Source organism: Sander lucioperca, chromosome 4 (assembly GCF_008315115.2).
Source record: "Sander lucioperca isolate FBNREF2018 chromosome 4, SLUC_FBN_1.2, whole genome shotgun sequence".
In the NCBI taxonomy this organism is placed as follows: Eukaryota; Metazoa; Chordata; class Actinopteri; order Perciformes; family Percidae; genus Sander; species Sander lucioperca.
In genome coordinates, this window is record NC_050176.1 from 4,640,643 (window position 1) to 4,656,379 (window position 15,737).

The 15,737-nt window shown below is 41.6% G+C and overlaps 1 protein-coding gene across 2 annotated transcripts in view; it reads left to right on the top strand.

Moving 5' to 3' along the window:
* Positions 1 to 2,801: 2,801 nt before the first annotated feature.
* p4hb (prolyl 4-hydroxylase, beta polypeptide) overlaps positions 2,802 to 15,737 on the top strand; it is a 35,106-nt gene continuing 22,170 nt past the window's right edge. For both annotated transcript variants that reach the window (XM_036000341.1, XM_031284601.2), the window contains exons 1-8: positions 2,802 to 3,131; positions 5,434 to 5,640; positions 7,370 to 7,503; positions 7,833 to 7,970; positions 14,086 to 14,190; positions 14,303 to 14,428; positions 14,676 to 14,876; positions 14,985 to 15,105. In XM_036000341.1, the coding sequence (XP_035856234.1) occupies positions 2,993 to 3,131; positions 5,434 to 5,640; positions 7,370 to 7,503; positions 7,833 to 7,970; positions 14,086 to 14,190; positions 14,303 to 14,428; positions 14,676 to 14,876; positions 14,985 to 15,105 (1,171 nt within the window). In that variant the 5' untranslated portion in view covers positions 2,802 to 2,992. The remainder of the gene's footprint in view (positions 3,132 to 5,433; positions 5,641 to 7,369; positions 7,504 to 7,832; positions 7,971 to 14,085; positions 14,191 to 14,302; positions 14,429 to 14,675; positions 14,877 to 14,984; positions 15,106 to 15,737) is intronic.

The following is a 15,737-nucleotide window of genomic DNA, read 5'->3' on the forward strand; positions in this document are numbered from 1 at the left end:
TGTTCTGTGCATTTGTAACAGAGTTATTTAGTGATTCCACTTGCCAGGGTTTAATCGTCCAATACCAAGAGGTTGCATTGACATTCTGTATTGTGGTTGGTCAGTGGGCGTCCCCTCTGTAGATATATGCCCTTGTATGTGATTTAGCGGTGCCAGTGCACGAGGAGTGTGCCCGTGGTAGGTTGGATCGCACCCAGTCATAAGCACATTTGAATTGTTTCTTTTAATAATATTTAATTTACATGCCATGCTTTTTTTTTTTTTGGCATCTTAACTGCAAAGTGCTGCGGGAAACCCTGCTCCAACAACTAGCGTTTTCTCCGTCTCTCTCTCTCTCCGCCAGGAGTCCCGCCTCCCCACACAAAGACCACGCGACTGACAAGAGGGTTCACTCCACGTTATGCTAAGGAACTGAGAGTGGTCATCCAGTCTCTTTGGTAGAGAGAGAGAGAGAGAGAGAGAGAGAGACACAAGGAAAACAAACAAGCATGCAAATGGAAATTATCGCGGCCGGAGAAATTATCGAGCTCATTTTTTTTATCGTGCGATTAATTGATTTATTGACTATCGCGACAGGCCTAGCCTAAATGCATCATGTAAAATGTCACACCATCTCTCCTTTCTGTACAGTCTACAGGGCATTTCCCTAAACCAGCAGTGTACTATAACTGGACCAACAGACTAACTGTCCCTATATAGATCATCAGGGGCGGACTGGCACTGTAGTCACACCAGCCCACATTACCATGCAGCCCCACCCACGGCATTCACTAATTACATTTGTGTACAGATGGTGAAATAATATAAGCAGTACCTTATGTAACAGATTTTTAAACATTTAATGTAAGTAACTGGCAAACAATGCTTACTACTTTTTAAAGAGCACACATTTATAACAAATCTGTTTATGCCGTTTGTATGCTGTTACTGTCATTCTCTACAGTATGTTGTTCTTTGTTGTCACTGTCTGTCTGTTTGGTTGTCCGTGTTTCTCTCTGTTGACACTGTACATATTGTCCGTCTGGTTCTCCATCTTTTCATCTGTTTTAACTCTCTAACTCTGCCATTTTAATGTTTTTATGGCTGTCTGTGATTATACTTCAGGGTTTTTCCTTGCTCAGAATTGGCCTTTGGGGGACACATAAAGCAGGGGGGTCTGGTCTCCTCAGGAAATTTTGAGGGTAAAAGACTTCAATTCCTGCATTCCGATACATTTTGGGCACCAATTTATGGTACAAATGTCTATATTTATGGCAAGGAAATCACAAAATTCTGGTGGCAGGTAACAATTTAAAATACAAAATATAATGGAATATTATAATAATCAATAGTCCAGTAAGGGGGCTTTCACGTCCGGGACATGGGCCGGACAGACAAAGTCCAGTTGTTTTATGGGCTTTATGGTAACCTTTTTCCCCCAAAGAGCACGTTTTGCTCCCAAGTTGAAAAATGTAGGATTGACTTTCAGAGGCTACTGCTTTTACTGCTAAATTGTAGAATAACACAATCATGTTATGGATACAAAACGTTATGAAGTGTGTTTTCTACATTCTATTGATCAAAAATTATCAGTGATGGTGCATGGATTTTGAGACTACAGTGTAACGGACCACCACAATTCATGCATACATGTGAACCGCGGATTAATTGCAGAGTTAAACCTACAAAGTGTAAAATGTGACACTACGTGAACAGGGCACAGCAGAAAGACAGAAGAACAGAAGACAGCAGAACGACGCTGCTTGTTCAGGGTTGTCATGTGTAGGCTACTCCTCTTCGCATCAGGTGTTAAAACCAACTGTACCAAAACACTGAATTAGACTACTATTTAACGCGACAACGAGACGTTTTTAACCGGTAATGAAACTGTCAATTTAATACTGATGCCGTCAGACGGTCGCGCGGACCGACAGCAGTCGGAGATCCGGCGGAGCTCTCTGCCCGTCAGCCGGTCCCCCAGAGCAGCATGATCACTGGGAGAGTCCGGTACAGCCTGAACCCTGCAAACGGAGATCCCGTTTGAAGGTGAAGTACTTGATTTTGACTGAACGTCCCAATTTGAGTAACTTCTGATTGGGTCGGTCGGTCCATCTCTGGACCAGGCCGACATTTGGCCGACTGGCCAAATGCTTAATAATAATAATAATAATAATTAATATTAATATTATTATTATGATTATAACCATAGTGAAATCGCGCAAGCGATAAAAAAAAACGGCCTATGCGCTGTCGGTCTGTAAAGACAATTCATTTGTATATTTTTAAAAAAAAAATCTGACCGGCCCACATTAAAAAAATTGGTCCAGCCCCTCTGGCATTTGCCAGATTTGTCAATGGCCAATCCGCCCCTGAAGATCATATTGCAAGGAGATGAAAAGTAGTAAAACAAAGAGAAAAAAAACCCTAATTCATTTTTTACTAGAGTGTAAGCAGAGTTGTTAATAAAAACGTCACGTGGCATATGGTGTGTAAGTTAGACTTTGGCCCTTTGCAAACACAACACACACATTTCCAGACACCTCCCCTCCCCATAGTTAGGAATACTGCATGATGTGTAGGCTATACAATATGATTGAAACTGTGCTTAAATATAGATTAGCCTACTTTGTTCGTTTAAATAGTGTGGGTGTTTAAAAAAGATTTATTCCATGCAGTTTTCCACGCTCCCTGTGTGTTATCACCCAGGCCTGATGTGTGTGATGTGTAGGCATGCCAGCAGCCGCTCATTCACTTCCAGGTACAGTCTGCTGCGGTCCAGTCACATTTCAACACGAACTGCTTTCGGCCTGATAAATACGCATGCGCACTACGGCTGACCCCTCCGGTTTCTGCGTGCAATGCCACGTTAGTAGCGGTAGACACAAAATACCAGCTACTTTCCCAACCCTATCAAGGAAGCAGAACAAAACTAAGACCAATTTCACAGCTAAACCTTAGCCGACCGTGTCTGCAGCTCTCGTCTCTCTGTCAAGAAGAATACTCGACGGCAACTATGTTGAAGTTTCTGCTCATCTGCACACTGGCCGTGGCCAGCAGAGCTGAGGTCGGCGAGGAAGAAGATGTCCTGGTGTTGAAGAAAAGTAACTTCGAAGAGGCTCTCAAAGCTCACCCTAACATCCTGGTTGAATTCTGTAAGTAACATCAGCTACAAAATCTCTCCAGCTAGCGCTAGCCGTCTTCAGCAGGCTCACCGGTTGCGCGGCTAGCTAGCTAACTTAACGTTAAATGCAGCCTGGGTTAATGTTAGCATTACACTTGGACACTTTTGACAAGTTAAAGTCACTGCTGTTGGTGGCGAACTTAATGATGTCGTGCTCAATTTGGCATCTATGCGTGAATCTATTCCACCTAGTTTCACACCAGCTATTTCTCTGTAACGTTAGTTCAAACTGAGTAAGAAATGTACGGGGCATTGCTTACAGACTGCGTTTTCTCTTTCTCAGACTATGTTCCATTAAATTTGACTAGCATCCTCAAAGTGTGAACGTATTCTGATGGGGATACGGAATTTGGCACAACGCATTAACCCCCCAGCGTCATTTACTACTACTATGTTAGCTAATCATATTGCAAATTATGTTTATCCATATGCTTGCTTTAACTTGGTTATAGTTAGCTCCAGGGTGTTATAGTAGAGCAGCGCACCATATTGCATTTTTAGAAATCGGCCACGGCGTGCATTATCCCTTTTGCCGTTGGGATAAGACTATTAACAACATAACCATTAACGCCATAAGTAGCCATAACCGAAAATGGTTAGGTTAGGTGAATCCGTGCGTGGCTATTATTTTCGATTGCCTGCTGTGGTTTCATACTACATGTTTCAGTTTTAGTGCAGCCCGGTCGTCTCATTTACTGTAATTCCCATGCAGTTATTGACTTATTTTCAATAATAATAATAATAGGAAGCATTTGTGTCATAGCACAGGCTGTATTAAGTCATTTCTCCTTAGCCTGCTGGCCCATCCCGCTATGCTTCGTCAGATTGTTGACCTGCTCACATACTGTGTGAAAAATCCGTGGACCAGTCAGAGATGGCCGTTGGGAAGATTATCCAATGAGCTCAGGATGGGAGGGATGAAGGCTTTTTTTTTTTTTGCCCTCGTATTTGTCAACTGGGCGGGATTTTGAGTGTGATGTGGAGCTAGGTTGACGTGTACTTTACAAAAGTTCATCTGTACGTTGTTTATATTGGCTGGACTGGAACAAGGAAGTTTTGTTCTTTGTCAAGAATTTTAGGTGATGCAATGCAGGTCATTTTATTCGACGTGTCGTTTTTTGATTAGGAGATTATGTGTTTGATCTTTGTGCCTGTACCTTTTCTATGTACAATTGGACACCATGGCTTACAAATCAACATGTGAAACCCATAGACTGTAGAAAAATAAATAAGGGGGAACCACAGTGGCAATTAAATTATACCTCATTTATATGACAGCTTGCTCTGGTTTCCCCCAGTCACTAGTCCTCAAATGAGTTATTTTTTTAAGTTGAAACTTTTCCTTTTTAAAAAGGTTGCAAATGAACTTCACCACAAGTTGTCTGGAAACATCTGTGTGTGTGTGTGTGTGTGTAGTTTAGTTTATGAAATGTCAGAAAATAGTATAAAATGCTGATCGCACATTCCCAGATCCCAAACTGACATTTAACTTACAATTGAAGATAATGGAGAAAAACAGCACATCATCAGTTGTGTTTGGTGGTGAGCAAGTAACCCTTTATCAAAACAGCTGGTAATGACTTCTATCCATTGACCGATCGATTAATCAACTAATCGTTTCCACCACTTTATTCTGCTCAGTATAAGCAGTGTCTTGGTCCAGTGCCTTTTATAAATAAACCTGTTTTTCAACAATATTATAAGAGAATTTAAGTCATCCTGAAGGATTTTTTTTTTTGTCCCAAAAACGATCAACCCTCTATAGCAGGGGTTTTCAACGTTTTTTTTAAGCCAAGGATCCCTTAACTGAAAGAGACAGAGCAGGGACCCCCTACTACATATATTGTATAAAATGAAGTTGCATATTGGGCCTACAATAACTTATATGGCAGCCTACGGCCTTTATACCTTTTTTTTTTTTTTTTTATTTTTTTTTTTTTGCATAGAATACTAAGCTATTAAAATAATTGTTGGCATGAGTATTTTAATCATCTTTCAATGTTACACATACATGTGGCACAGTGAATCCTTACAATTAACTATATTTGTGTATGGCTGTCTTAGTGAATACCTTACCTATAGGCCAGTAATATGTTGGAATTAAGTCAAGACATTTTAATTTTTTGAAAACTTTCAAAAATTGACTAATTTGGAGGGGCCCTCCCCTGCAGTGACTCTGGGGACCCCCTAGGGGTCGCGGACCCCCTGGTGAAGATCTCTGCTCTAGAGCAACAATGTAAACGTGCGTGTGTGTCCTCCTCACACTCCTGCAGATGCCCCATGGTGTGGTCACTGCAAGGCCCTGGCTCCAGAGTTCGCCAAGGCCGCTGGCTTGCTGAAGGCCGAGGGCTCCGAGGTCCGCCTGGGTAAGGTGGACGCCACAGAGGAGACCGAGCTGGCCCAGGAGTACGGCGTCCGGGGATACCCCACCATCAAGTTCTTCAAGGGCGGAGAGAAAGAGTCACCCAAAGAGTACTCCGGTGAGCATTTATTGGGATTTTCATTCGTACAGTTTTGCTTGCATGAGATAGATTTTCTTAGAAGTTAGAGGCAGTGGTGGGAAATTACCTCCCGTTTATATACTGCAGACGTGTGGATTTGGTGTTCTATATTAGTATGTTAGGTTAAGATTTGATGTTTATAATGTTACCTTTCTCTTATGCTTAGTCTCTTTTTCTCCTAAAAAGGTTTGGTTTCTCTCCAACTTGGTTTTTCTTTACCCATTGCACTTTAATGAATGGGAGAAATTTTTCTCACAAAGCGATGTAATCTTGAGTAACTCCTGCCATAGGAAAGTGAGTGAAAATTATTTCATAATACAATCTCATGAAAGCCTTCATGGATGGCATCAATAATCCGTTCTGACAACTAAAGGAAAAGCCCTATTGAGTGATTTTTTTTTTTTTTCTTTTCCCCCCCTCATCCTGGTAATATGATCTGTACAGCTGCATAAACTGTGAGTCAGCCAGTCAGCTTTGTGCAACACCACTGAGACAAAATGTGGGCTGGGCCTACCCTGCACGTTCCTCTCATACTCACTCTGAGCCAGCAGAGATATGTGCAGTCCTTCACGTCGCCTTTTCTCTGCTGGCCTAGGCCAGTCTTGGTTTGGAAAGGAGGGGAGAGTAGGTTGGGAAGTTATTTTTAGTTATTTTTTTTGTGTGTGGGAATAACTACCACAAAACCTCACAGCACTGACTAAATGCTGTATCACTTCATCAGTGTGCGTTTCTCAATGAAATTGCTACTATGTTGCATCAGCGGTTCAGTCTGACAGCTAGGTCCATCCTAAGTCCAGTTTAATTGCAGCAGTATTACTCCAAAGAAAGATGTTTTTGCAGCTTCAAAAGGTTGGCCTAGTGATTTTAAAAAAAAAAAAAAAAAAAAAAAAAAAGCAAAATCAAATAACAAATAAGCAGTGTTTTCTATTGCCGTCGGGCTATCAGCTCTTACACCGTCAGAGGTTTCACAAATGCAAATACTTGGTTTGTTTTTGCTGTAGACATATTTTCGCTTTCAAAATGCACCTAAACTTTCACACCAGAAAATGTGCGAAGGGCGTCTGTGTGTCTGCACATATTCCATTTGACCACAGTAAGGCAGTGTAACTTCACAGAACATCTGCGCAGTAAGTATTTAAGTTGAGGTCAGGTATATCCCCATCTGTCTGAGTCAAGATGTCGTCTCTTTGGCCTATTTGGCCTAGGAAAGCTTTTATTTTACCAGGAATATTCCCATTGAGACTCAGTCTCTTTTACAAGGGAGTCCTGGCCGGCAGACGGCAGCATAAAAAGTTTCAACATAAAAAAGAAACTGACTTAAACAGCAAATTACAATCAATGATTAGAGTTCAGTAACGGGACATGTGCATTCAGTGGTCAGAAAGTCCTTAATCCTGTTTTTAAAATCTTCCATGCTAATAAAATAATGTAGTTTACGGTGACTTTGTAGCTCACACCAAGATGACGGAGTAAAAACTTTAAAAGCACTTTGACCAAACACAGTACGGGTTTGAGGAATGACATACATAATCTGTCCGTGTCATAAAGGTAAAATAAAAAAACTAAGAAACATGTACAGTTCTCTACGTTCCTAATATGGACGAATGAGGCTGTTTTTAGCATTTGACTTGTGGCTTTTGACCAGACCCATGCTGTCTGTGCATACAAAAGTGCTTGAGTCATTGTGTTCTGTTGTGTTGTGTTGCAGCTGGCAGGCAGGCCGATGACATCGTCGCCTGGCTGAAGAAGCGCACAGGCCCGGCTGTCGCCACCCTGGCCGGAGTCACCGAGGCCGAGTCTCTGATCGCTGACAACGAGGTGGCAGTCATCGGATTCTTTAAGGTACGACTCTGATCTCTCAAGGTCTGAAAATAACAAGTCAAGATTTAAATAAAAGACATTTCTGTAAATAAAGCCTGCTTTTGTTTATATTGTATACACACTGAGTTTATTGTTGGGCAATGCTTTGTCATCTCAAAAGCACAATTAATACATGTTTGGCTATTTATTTAATGTCTTCATTATTCAAATATGATTGTCTGGCATATTTCTCATGCTATGTTGCTTTCAAAGCATTGAAAGAAAAATGCTGCTGTTTAAAAGTTAGTTTAATAATTGGGGATCACTTGCACAGTGCTTTATCTTAAGGAAGGTTTTTTTCATGTGTGTAGGATGCTGACTCTGAGGGGGCCAAGGCCTTCGAAAAAGCAGCTGAAACCACAGACGACGTTCCCTTCGCCATGACCGCCGACGATGCCGTTTTCGCCAAGTTTGAGGTGTCCAAGGACAGTGTTGTCCTCTTCAAGAAGGTGACTTCAAGTTCTTAAGTTTAGTTCTTCAATGTAGCATAATAATTCATGTAGATGTCTTAGTGACACATAGAGCATCAATCTAACAGCACACACATTAAATATATACGTACTGTATATTCATTAGGGGTGGGGGGGGGGGAGAAATCGAAAATTGTATGTATTGCGACAAAAAAAATTAGCGACGATTTTTAAAATCATTTCTTTTCCCTAGAATCGGTATTTAAATTTTTTTTTTTTTACCAATGATTCACCTAAATATGCATTCTTTTTAGAAAACAATTTTTAGTTTTTAGAAATGTCTCTGGATATATTCTCTAGAAGTGTATTATTCAACTTTTGTTTTCTTTAAAGAAGGAAAAGAATATCGCGATACTCAAAACTATCAAATTGCAGTACTCGTAGAATCGCAATAAATGAAAATCGCAACACAAATCAAATCGACACCCATGTATTGTGAAAGAATCGAATCGGGACAAAAGCATATCGTCCCAGCCCTAATATTCCTACCTATGAACAAACTGTGGTCACAGGACATCTCATAAGATACAAATTCCTTATTGGTTGACATCGTGATTATTTTAAGTGTTTACTCATTGCCCCAGTTTCAGTCATATCATATTGTGAACAGGTTATTAGTGGCCTTGCATCAGCTTATGAAACACGCTCACATGTGTTTACGAGCCGCTGAAGACACCCCAGTGTTTTTGATATACATTTTGGTAATGTGATGCCTTCGACCTCACAGTATCCGCTCACCGTTGCTAATCTTGGCTCGTCTAAGGTGCTTTAACGTTTTAGACGTGCCTTTGGGCCCGTGGCTCCACTTACCCGGGAAATGACCTCAGCATGTTGAGCTAACGGTGATGATCGGTGAATGTTGAGCTAATGGTGATAAATGGTGAAGAGCTGTATCAGGTGATCATTAAACTATCCCCATTCGGCTATGAGCAGAATGAATGGCAGCTGTGTGCTCTCTGTCTAGCCTGAATGGGCCAGCTTTCATTCCTCCCGTGTTGTTGCCAGACTTCCAGGAATTAGGCCGGGCATTGAAGCCAAAGTCTTTAGTGTTCCTGTATTATGGGCAAAACAGTGCGGACGCAGTGCCGATTCTTTCGGGTAATTTTATATGTGGCAGTTAACCTTTTTTGGCTTTATGTGCCACTGAGCAACTTTTATGGGAATGAACAGGGCCTCCGACTCTGTATCCAGTTCTCTTTATACATCCATGGTTGTAGCTCGTTGAAACATACACAAGATGTTTTTTAAACGGAGGTGATGCTTGTCTTGAATCCCAGTAACTGACTACAAAGTCCCTTGCGTAATAGGTTAGAAATCATTTAGCTTACTTATCAGCACAACAGTATCTCAGTCGACGTGTGGGTTTGTCAAATTGGGTCAAGGTCCAGTATGTCAGTCAATAAAATATTAAGCAACCGAGCGATGTGTAGGTGTACTTCTAATTCTTGAAATCCTTAGTTCACAACAGCAAATATCCCCTCATCCTACAGCCTAAGGCTATGATGGTTGCTTTACTCAGCAGCAACAATAGGAAAAAAAAATCCATTTCTTTTTGCCATTTGTGGCTCCCAATTAGGGATGTAACGGTATGAAAATTTAACCTCACGGTTATAGTGACCAAAATTATCACAGTTTTTCGGTATTATCGCGGTATTTTTAAAAGTGTGTTCAATATGTTCAGAAAGCACTGATAGGCCTACCCAAGCTGAAATGGTTTCAGAAAGTACAACTGAGCAAACGGTGTAATACACCTTTTAATAGCTAAGCACGTGGCTCCACAGCGCTAGGCTGTTTACCTTTCTTTTACAGTCTATGCCGTTTACTGGCGATTGCACCTTGCTAGCAAACACAACCTGAATATCAACACGTGGCTTCACAAGTAATATTAAACAATCTGCACATCTATCAGCTATGCAATAAGAAACAAGAAGCAATATTATCAAGACGATAATATATATATCTCTCTCTCGCCAAATAAATGTCATGTCGTAACACGGGCAAAACTTAATCCACATCGTAGCTGAACACTTATTGAAATATGAAAGTAGCTTTAACATTTACACAGATAACGAGGCAGTAAAACCCATGACAGTTTAGCAAGCTACAGAATAGTTTAAACTTACGTTCTTACGGCTTCAACAAGTCCGAAAACAGGAAAGGAAAAGTCCGTTTACAGCTGTTCTGTCCCCTTCTCGAGTCTGAGTGCGAGTGATTGGCAGGAGATCAAAGCGATGACTCTCGGCAATGATTGGTCAGTCATCTCAGGAGAGAGAGCGCAAGTGTTACTATGGCTTTTTTTTACAAGGCTGATAAATGACCTGAGCACTGTCATCTCCTCCTCACGCCATGATTCCAACTTGAAGAAGCGCACTGTAGGCTCCGCAGTGCGCCCGCGCGGCAACTTCAGGAGCCTTGGATTAAGCTGGGAACACGCGGTTTCCACACCGTGGTAATCCACCGTGATAATAATCATATTTCAAATGAAAACGGTAATTGTTATCTTCAACATTTTTACCGTGGTTTACCGTTACGCCGGTAATCGTTACATCCCTGCTCCTAATGCTCTGAGCTGGATCTGCTTAAATATGACCACATCTCTTAAGTGTTTCTTGTAAGAAGCTTTGAAACTTACAAGCTGCTTCTCAAATGCAAATAGTGACCGATGGAATTAAAATAAATATTCAAATGACAATGTGAAAGGGGTGATAAACCTACAGACTTTTCAGCTCAAAACTGCAGCTCCCTGGGCTTAAAGGTCCCATGGCATGAAAATGTCACTTTGAGGTTTTTTGTGTTTGGTTCAGTGGCTAGAAATGGTGATAGGTGTAAACCGAGCCCTGGGTATCCTGCTCTGCCTTTGAGAAAATGAAAGCTCAGATGGGCCGATCTGGAATCTCCTCCTTATGAGGTCATAAGGAGCAAGGTTACCTCCCCTTTCTCTGCTTCGCCCGGGCAGAGAATTTGGCCCGCCCATGAGAAAGAGAGAGACATCATAGCTTGCAAAGAAGCAAAGCATGGCAATTGGTCAAGGCCGCCCCCCCTTCTCCTCCTCAATAGCTACAGACACAGGCCGTTTCCCAATACCAAGAATGCAAAGAACAGACTTGTGTTCTTGGGGAGGACGTTCTTGCTAGTTGTACCTGGAAGAATGAACTTGCAAGTTCACAAGCACAGAAAACACTGTTAAGAGTTTGAGACGATGCATACTTCCTGTTATTGCTCAACCCCCCCAGCACAGAGGCTACCAGCAGGGCTCCAAAATAACAGCTAGAAATAAAAACCACAACAATATAACCACTTTATATTAAAACAATCTCCGGACAAGAAAACCTCACAATGTTACAACTATTGCAATAATATTGAAAAATAAATCTTATTGAGCTTTAATTTTATTGTTTATGGTTTAGCTCAAACACTCCTTACTTATTCAAAAGAGTGGAACGTGATCCCTACTATTATTAGTGTATAAGTTTAAGTCAGTTTAAATTAAAAAATAAGTAGGCATGCACTGGTGTGTCCTATGTGTTCATGATCGTGATCATTTCTATATTATTGTAGTGCCCTGTATATGCCCAGGGAGATGGACATTAGCAATTCAAATTATAAAGGTTGGTGTCTCCCCTTTAGTCTACATAACATGTCAGCATGTTACCACTTTATGTACAACTCTTAATTTATCATACAGACTGAAACTCAACTTCTAATAAATCAGAAAACAAATACACCAAAAAAAAACTAAATCTATATATACATAAATGTATAGCCTATGGCATAATTTAAACAAGTCTCCCGAAAAGAAACGTGTATATATCTCTCCCCCTTGTGTGTGTGTGTGTGTGTGTGTGTGTGTGCGTGCGTGCGTGTGTGTGCTTGTGGAGTTTAACTCTGAAAAGACAGTTAACCACAGGTTCCCATTAATCTTATGATGGACATGTGTTGTGATATTTAAACAAACGATCCGTCAACGGCGAAATAAAAGCCTCTTATTTACGGGACCGGTCTAAAAGACCTCCGGCTTCCAGCGGGGTCTCTGAGCGTGACTATCCGAGCGACGAGCTAGCGGCCGGGGCAGGCGCAAGCTGGCGGCCGCCTCACTTCACGGAGCTCCGAAAACTCCGAAAACCTTGGAGCAAATTGTCAATTCGGCAAAGATTTTCGCAAGACTGCCTATATTCGAAATCTAAACCGTTCATTTCTCGCCTAAAATGTGGTCAGAAGTTAATTTGGTGATGAATAAGATGGCGAAAATTGTTAAAATTGTCCCATTTTTGGGCTGTCTATGTACCGGAAACCCGACCATCATTGAATGCCGAAATGAATGTTGGGATACGGTTGCAGCGAAGTTCATACAAGTTACCAACCAATGCATCCTCGGTAAAATGGGCGTGTCAAGAACATTTCCGGGAATCTTAACTGTTCTTGGTGAAATGCGAACTTGTGTATTGGGACAGTACTTGGGCAACACGAGATGACGTTTCACAGGGACACAAGAACACAAGTCAATAAAAGAACACAGATTGAGAAACTGCCACAGAAATGGCACATCCTAAGGAAAGCTCATTGTGGGACTGGCTCTAGTGGCTGTAATTCTGCACCAAGGCTGAATTTTGGAAAATAGACTTCAGATACAGTATTAGGGGACCACTAAGGCCTATATAAAAGAGACTTCAGATACAGTATTAGGGGACCACTAAGGCCTATATAAAAGAGACTTCAGATACAGTATTAGGGGACCACTAAGGTCTATATAAAAGAGACTTCAGATACAGTATTAGGGGACCACTAAGACCTATATAAAAGCATCCAAAAAGCAGCATGGCATGGGACCTTTTAACAGAGCTTTATAGTCAGTTCAGCTCATTGGTTAGCTGTCCACAACTGTGAACACTGCTGTTTTCAGTGAAAAGCTTCTGAAAGCTCACTGCACACTACCGTGCTGCACCAAACGGAATCCGAATCAGAAGAGGATTTATTGCCAAGTAAGTAACACTTACAAGGAATTGGCTTTGGTGGTTAGTGTGTAAATAAACAAATATATTAAACATTAATATGAAATAAATGATAAATGCAGAACAAATAGCTGTTTAACACTAAGAGGGGAAAAAAGAGGCTGTATTGAGCAGCAGACAGATGCAGTTAGAGACTAGCTGGTGAACATAGCATGCTTTTAGCAGCTGAAGAGTCGGATACTTCCTTCATCAGTTGGTAAACTGTGTGTAATTAATCACTCACAGGGTTTGTGATTCAATCACTGGCAAGACACTGAACCCCTACCCACACCTCCTAACGTGCAGACCAGATCCTTGCATGGCAGCACTGCTCAGTGCATGTGAGGCATTGTAAGTGCTTTGGACGGCTTTTAGGTGCTATATAGTTATAGTCCAATCACCATATGTTTCTTATTGTTTCACACGTGATTTCTATATACCGTGTACATAGTGTTTATTTAACAGTCATGCCTTCAGTCACTTTTTGCTGTGGTGCCTCATGACGGGCATCATTTTATCATTAAACTTGCAGTAGATCAGTAATGAAGTAATAATTTCATGCAGTCCCAGCTGCTTCAGAAACAAAGAAACATCTCTGTGTTTTCTGTAGTCCTTTTGAGCTATGGACGATCTTTCATTTTGGCACACGAACCAAGGCTCAGTCCTCCCACTGCTATTGTCTGGCCTCTGATCCGTGCTGGTAACTTTACCCTGATCCAAACACCGCTGACATGTGGGCTCGTTACCTACAGTGAGACAAACCCTCCCACAGCAGGGGCTCAGTCCCAGTAAACAGCTGGGCTCTTTCACTTGTTGATTGCAGCGGGGTTTAAGGTTTAGGCTACGTTCCAAAGCCTTGGTCAGTGGCCGCAAGGCTGGCAGTATGCCAAATGTCCTTTTTCCTATTGTATGCCAGTAAGGGTTGCTTGGCAAGGCTGTACCACTGCTATTCTTAACACTTAATAAAAGCTTGTTTGTCAGCTTGGGGGCTACTAGGGGATTTTTTTTAAAAGTGGTTTGTCTGGTAAATCTATTTGTGGTGTTCACAGGCAGACTAGATGGGTGGTTAATATTTGTTTCTAAATGTTTCCATGTTTCCCGTACAGTTTGATGAGGGGCGCAATACCTTTGACGGAGAGCTGACCAAAGAGAACCTCCTGGCCTTCGTCAAGGCCAACCAGCTGCCTCTGGTCATCGAGTTCACAGAGCAGGTAATGACCGGGGCCATGCACATCTCTTTTCCCCGTGACTGTCCACTACAATAAGACGTACTAGTCCAAGTGTTATCCCCACATGTCACATGTATATCTAATTTTCCTGCAGACCGCCCCTAAAATCTTCGGTGGAGAAATCAAGTCCCACATCCTCATGTTTCTGCCCAAGACTGCTAAAGACTTCCAGGACAAAATGGACCAGTTTAAGAAAGCCGCAGAGGGATTCAAGGGTCGGGTAAGTGAAATGTATAAAAGCACCCACCAATGCACTTGTCTTTAACCTGTCAAATGTGATTGATGTGTTATTCTGTGTAAACACACTGACTCTGAGGGGGCCAAGGCCTTCAAAAAAGCAGCTGAAACCATAGCCGACTTTTTTAAATTGAAGACTGCTCCGACAGGATATTTTGAATGACCTGTGAAGACACAATCAAATATTGATTTTTATTTATTTTATTTTTTTTTTTGTCTCCCCTGTCCAGATCCTGTTCATTTTCATCGACAGCGACGTGGACGACAACCAGCGCATCCTGGAGTTCTTCGGCCTGAAGAAAGAGGAGTGCCCCGCCATCCGCCTCATCACCCTGGAGGACGAGATGACCAAGTACAGGCCCGAGAGCGACGCCATCACAGCAGAGAGCATCATCAGTTTCTGCGAACTGTTCATTGAGGGCAAACTGAAGGTGAGACCCAAAGAGAGGAGTGGTTCGTTATGGCAGCACATGCATGTCATAGATATATGTGATTTAATGTTGAGTTGACTTTTTTTTTTTTTTCTTTCTCTCTCACAGCCCCACCTCATGAGTCAGGACATCCCTGAAGACTGGGACAAAAACCCCGTCAGGGTTTTGGTCGGCAAGAACTTCGAGGAGGTCGTCTTTGATTCGTCGAAGAACGTCTTTGTGGAATTCTGTAAGAGCCTCCTCTTGTCAGCAGACACATCCGTTTCAAACAGTAGGGCTGAGTATCGCCACTGGTTTTTCCGATTCCAATTCACAAGGTCCGGCTTAGATAACCAATCAATTAGATTTCCGATTCAATGTTGATTTGGGATATTTCACTTTGTGTAATCTCTTTAATTTCCAAGCAATTACAAGTACAAGGTTCCCTCTAACCTGGTGAATTAAAAGTATCAATGTTGACATTAAAAATGTAACCCCTTTCCCAGCAAGCTAGCATGACATAGTTGGTACCAATGGATTCCTTAGGTCTTCTAGTTTCATATGATACAGAAAAAGATTGATTCTAGATTGTATGAATCCTAATTGGTTCAAATATCGATTTAAATTGGTTATTTCTTTAAATATATTTTTAAACCCAGCCCTATTAAACAGCATTAAAATATATTCATGAACAATCTGTTTGAGGTAATAAAGGGGTTCACCTGTTTAAAGGGGTATTTTGCAGTCAAAGCTCAGTTGCTAATCTGATTATGGGCCTCAAACTCAAATGGTTCCCTTCTTTACTTTTCCCAATGCTAAGCTCTTTTCAAATACCAAGAGGTGATGCTAGAGGCACACCCCCTCTCAGACCACTCCGCAAAT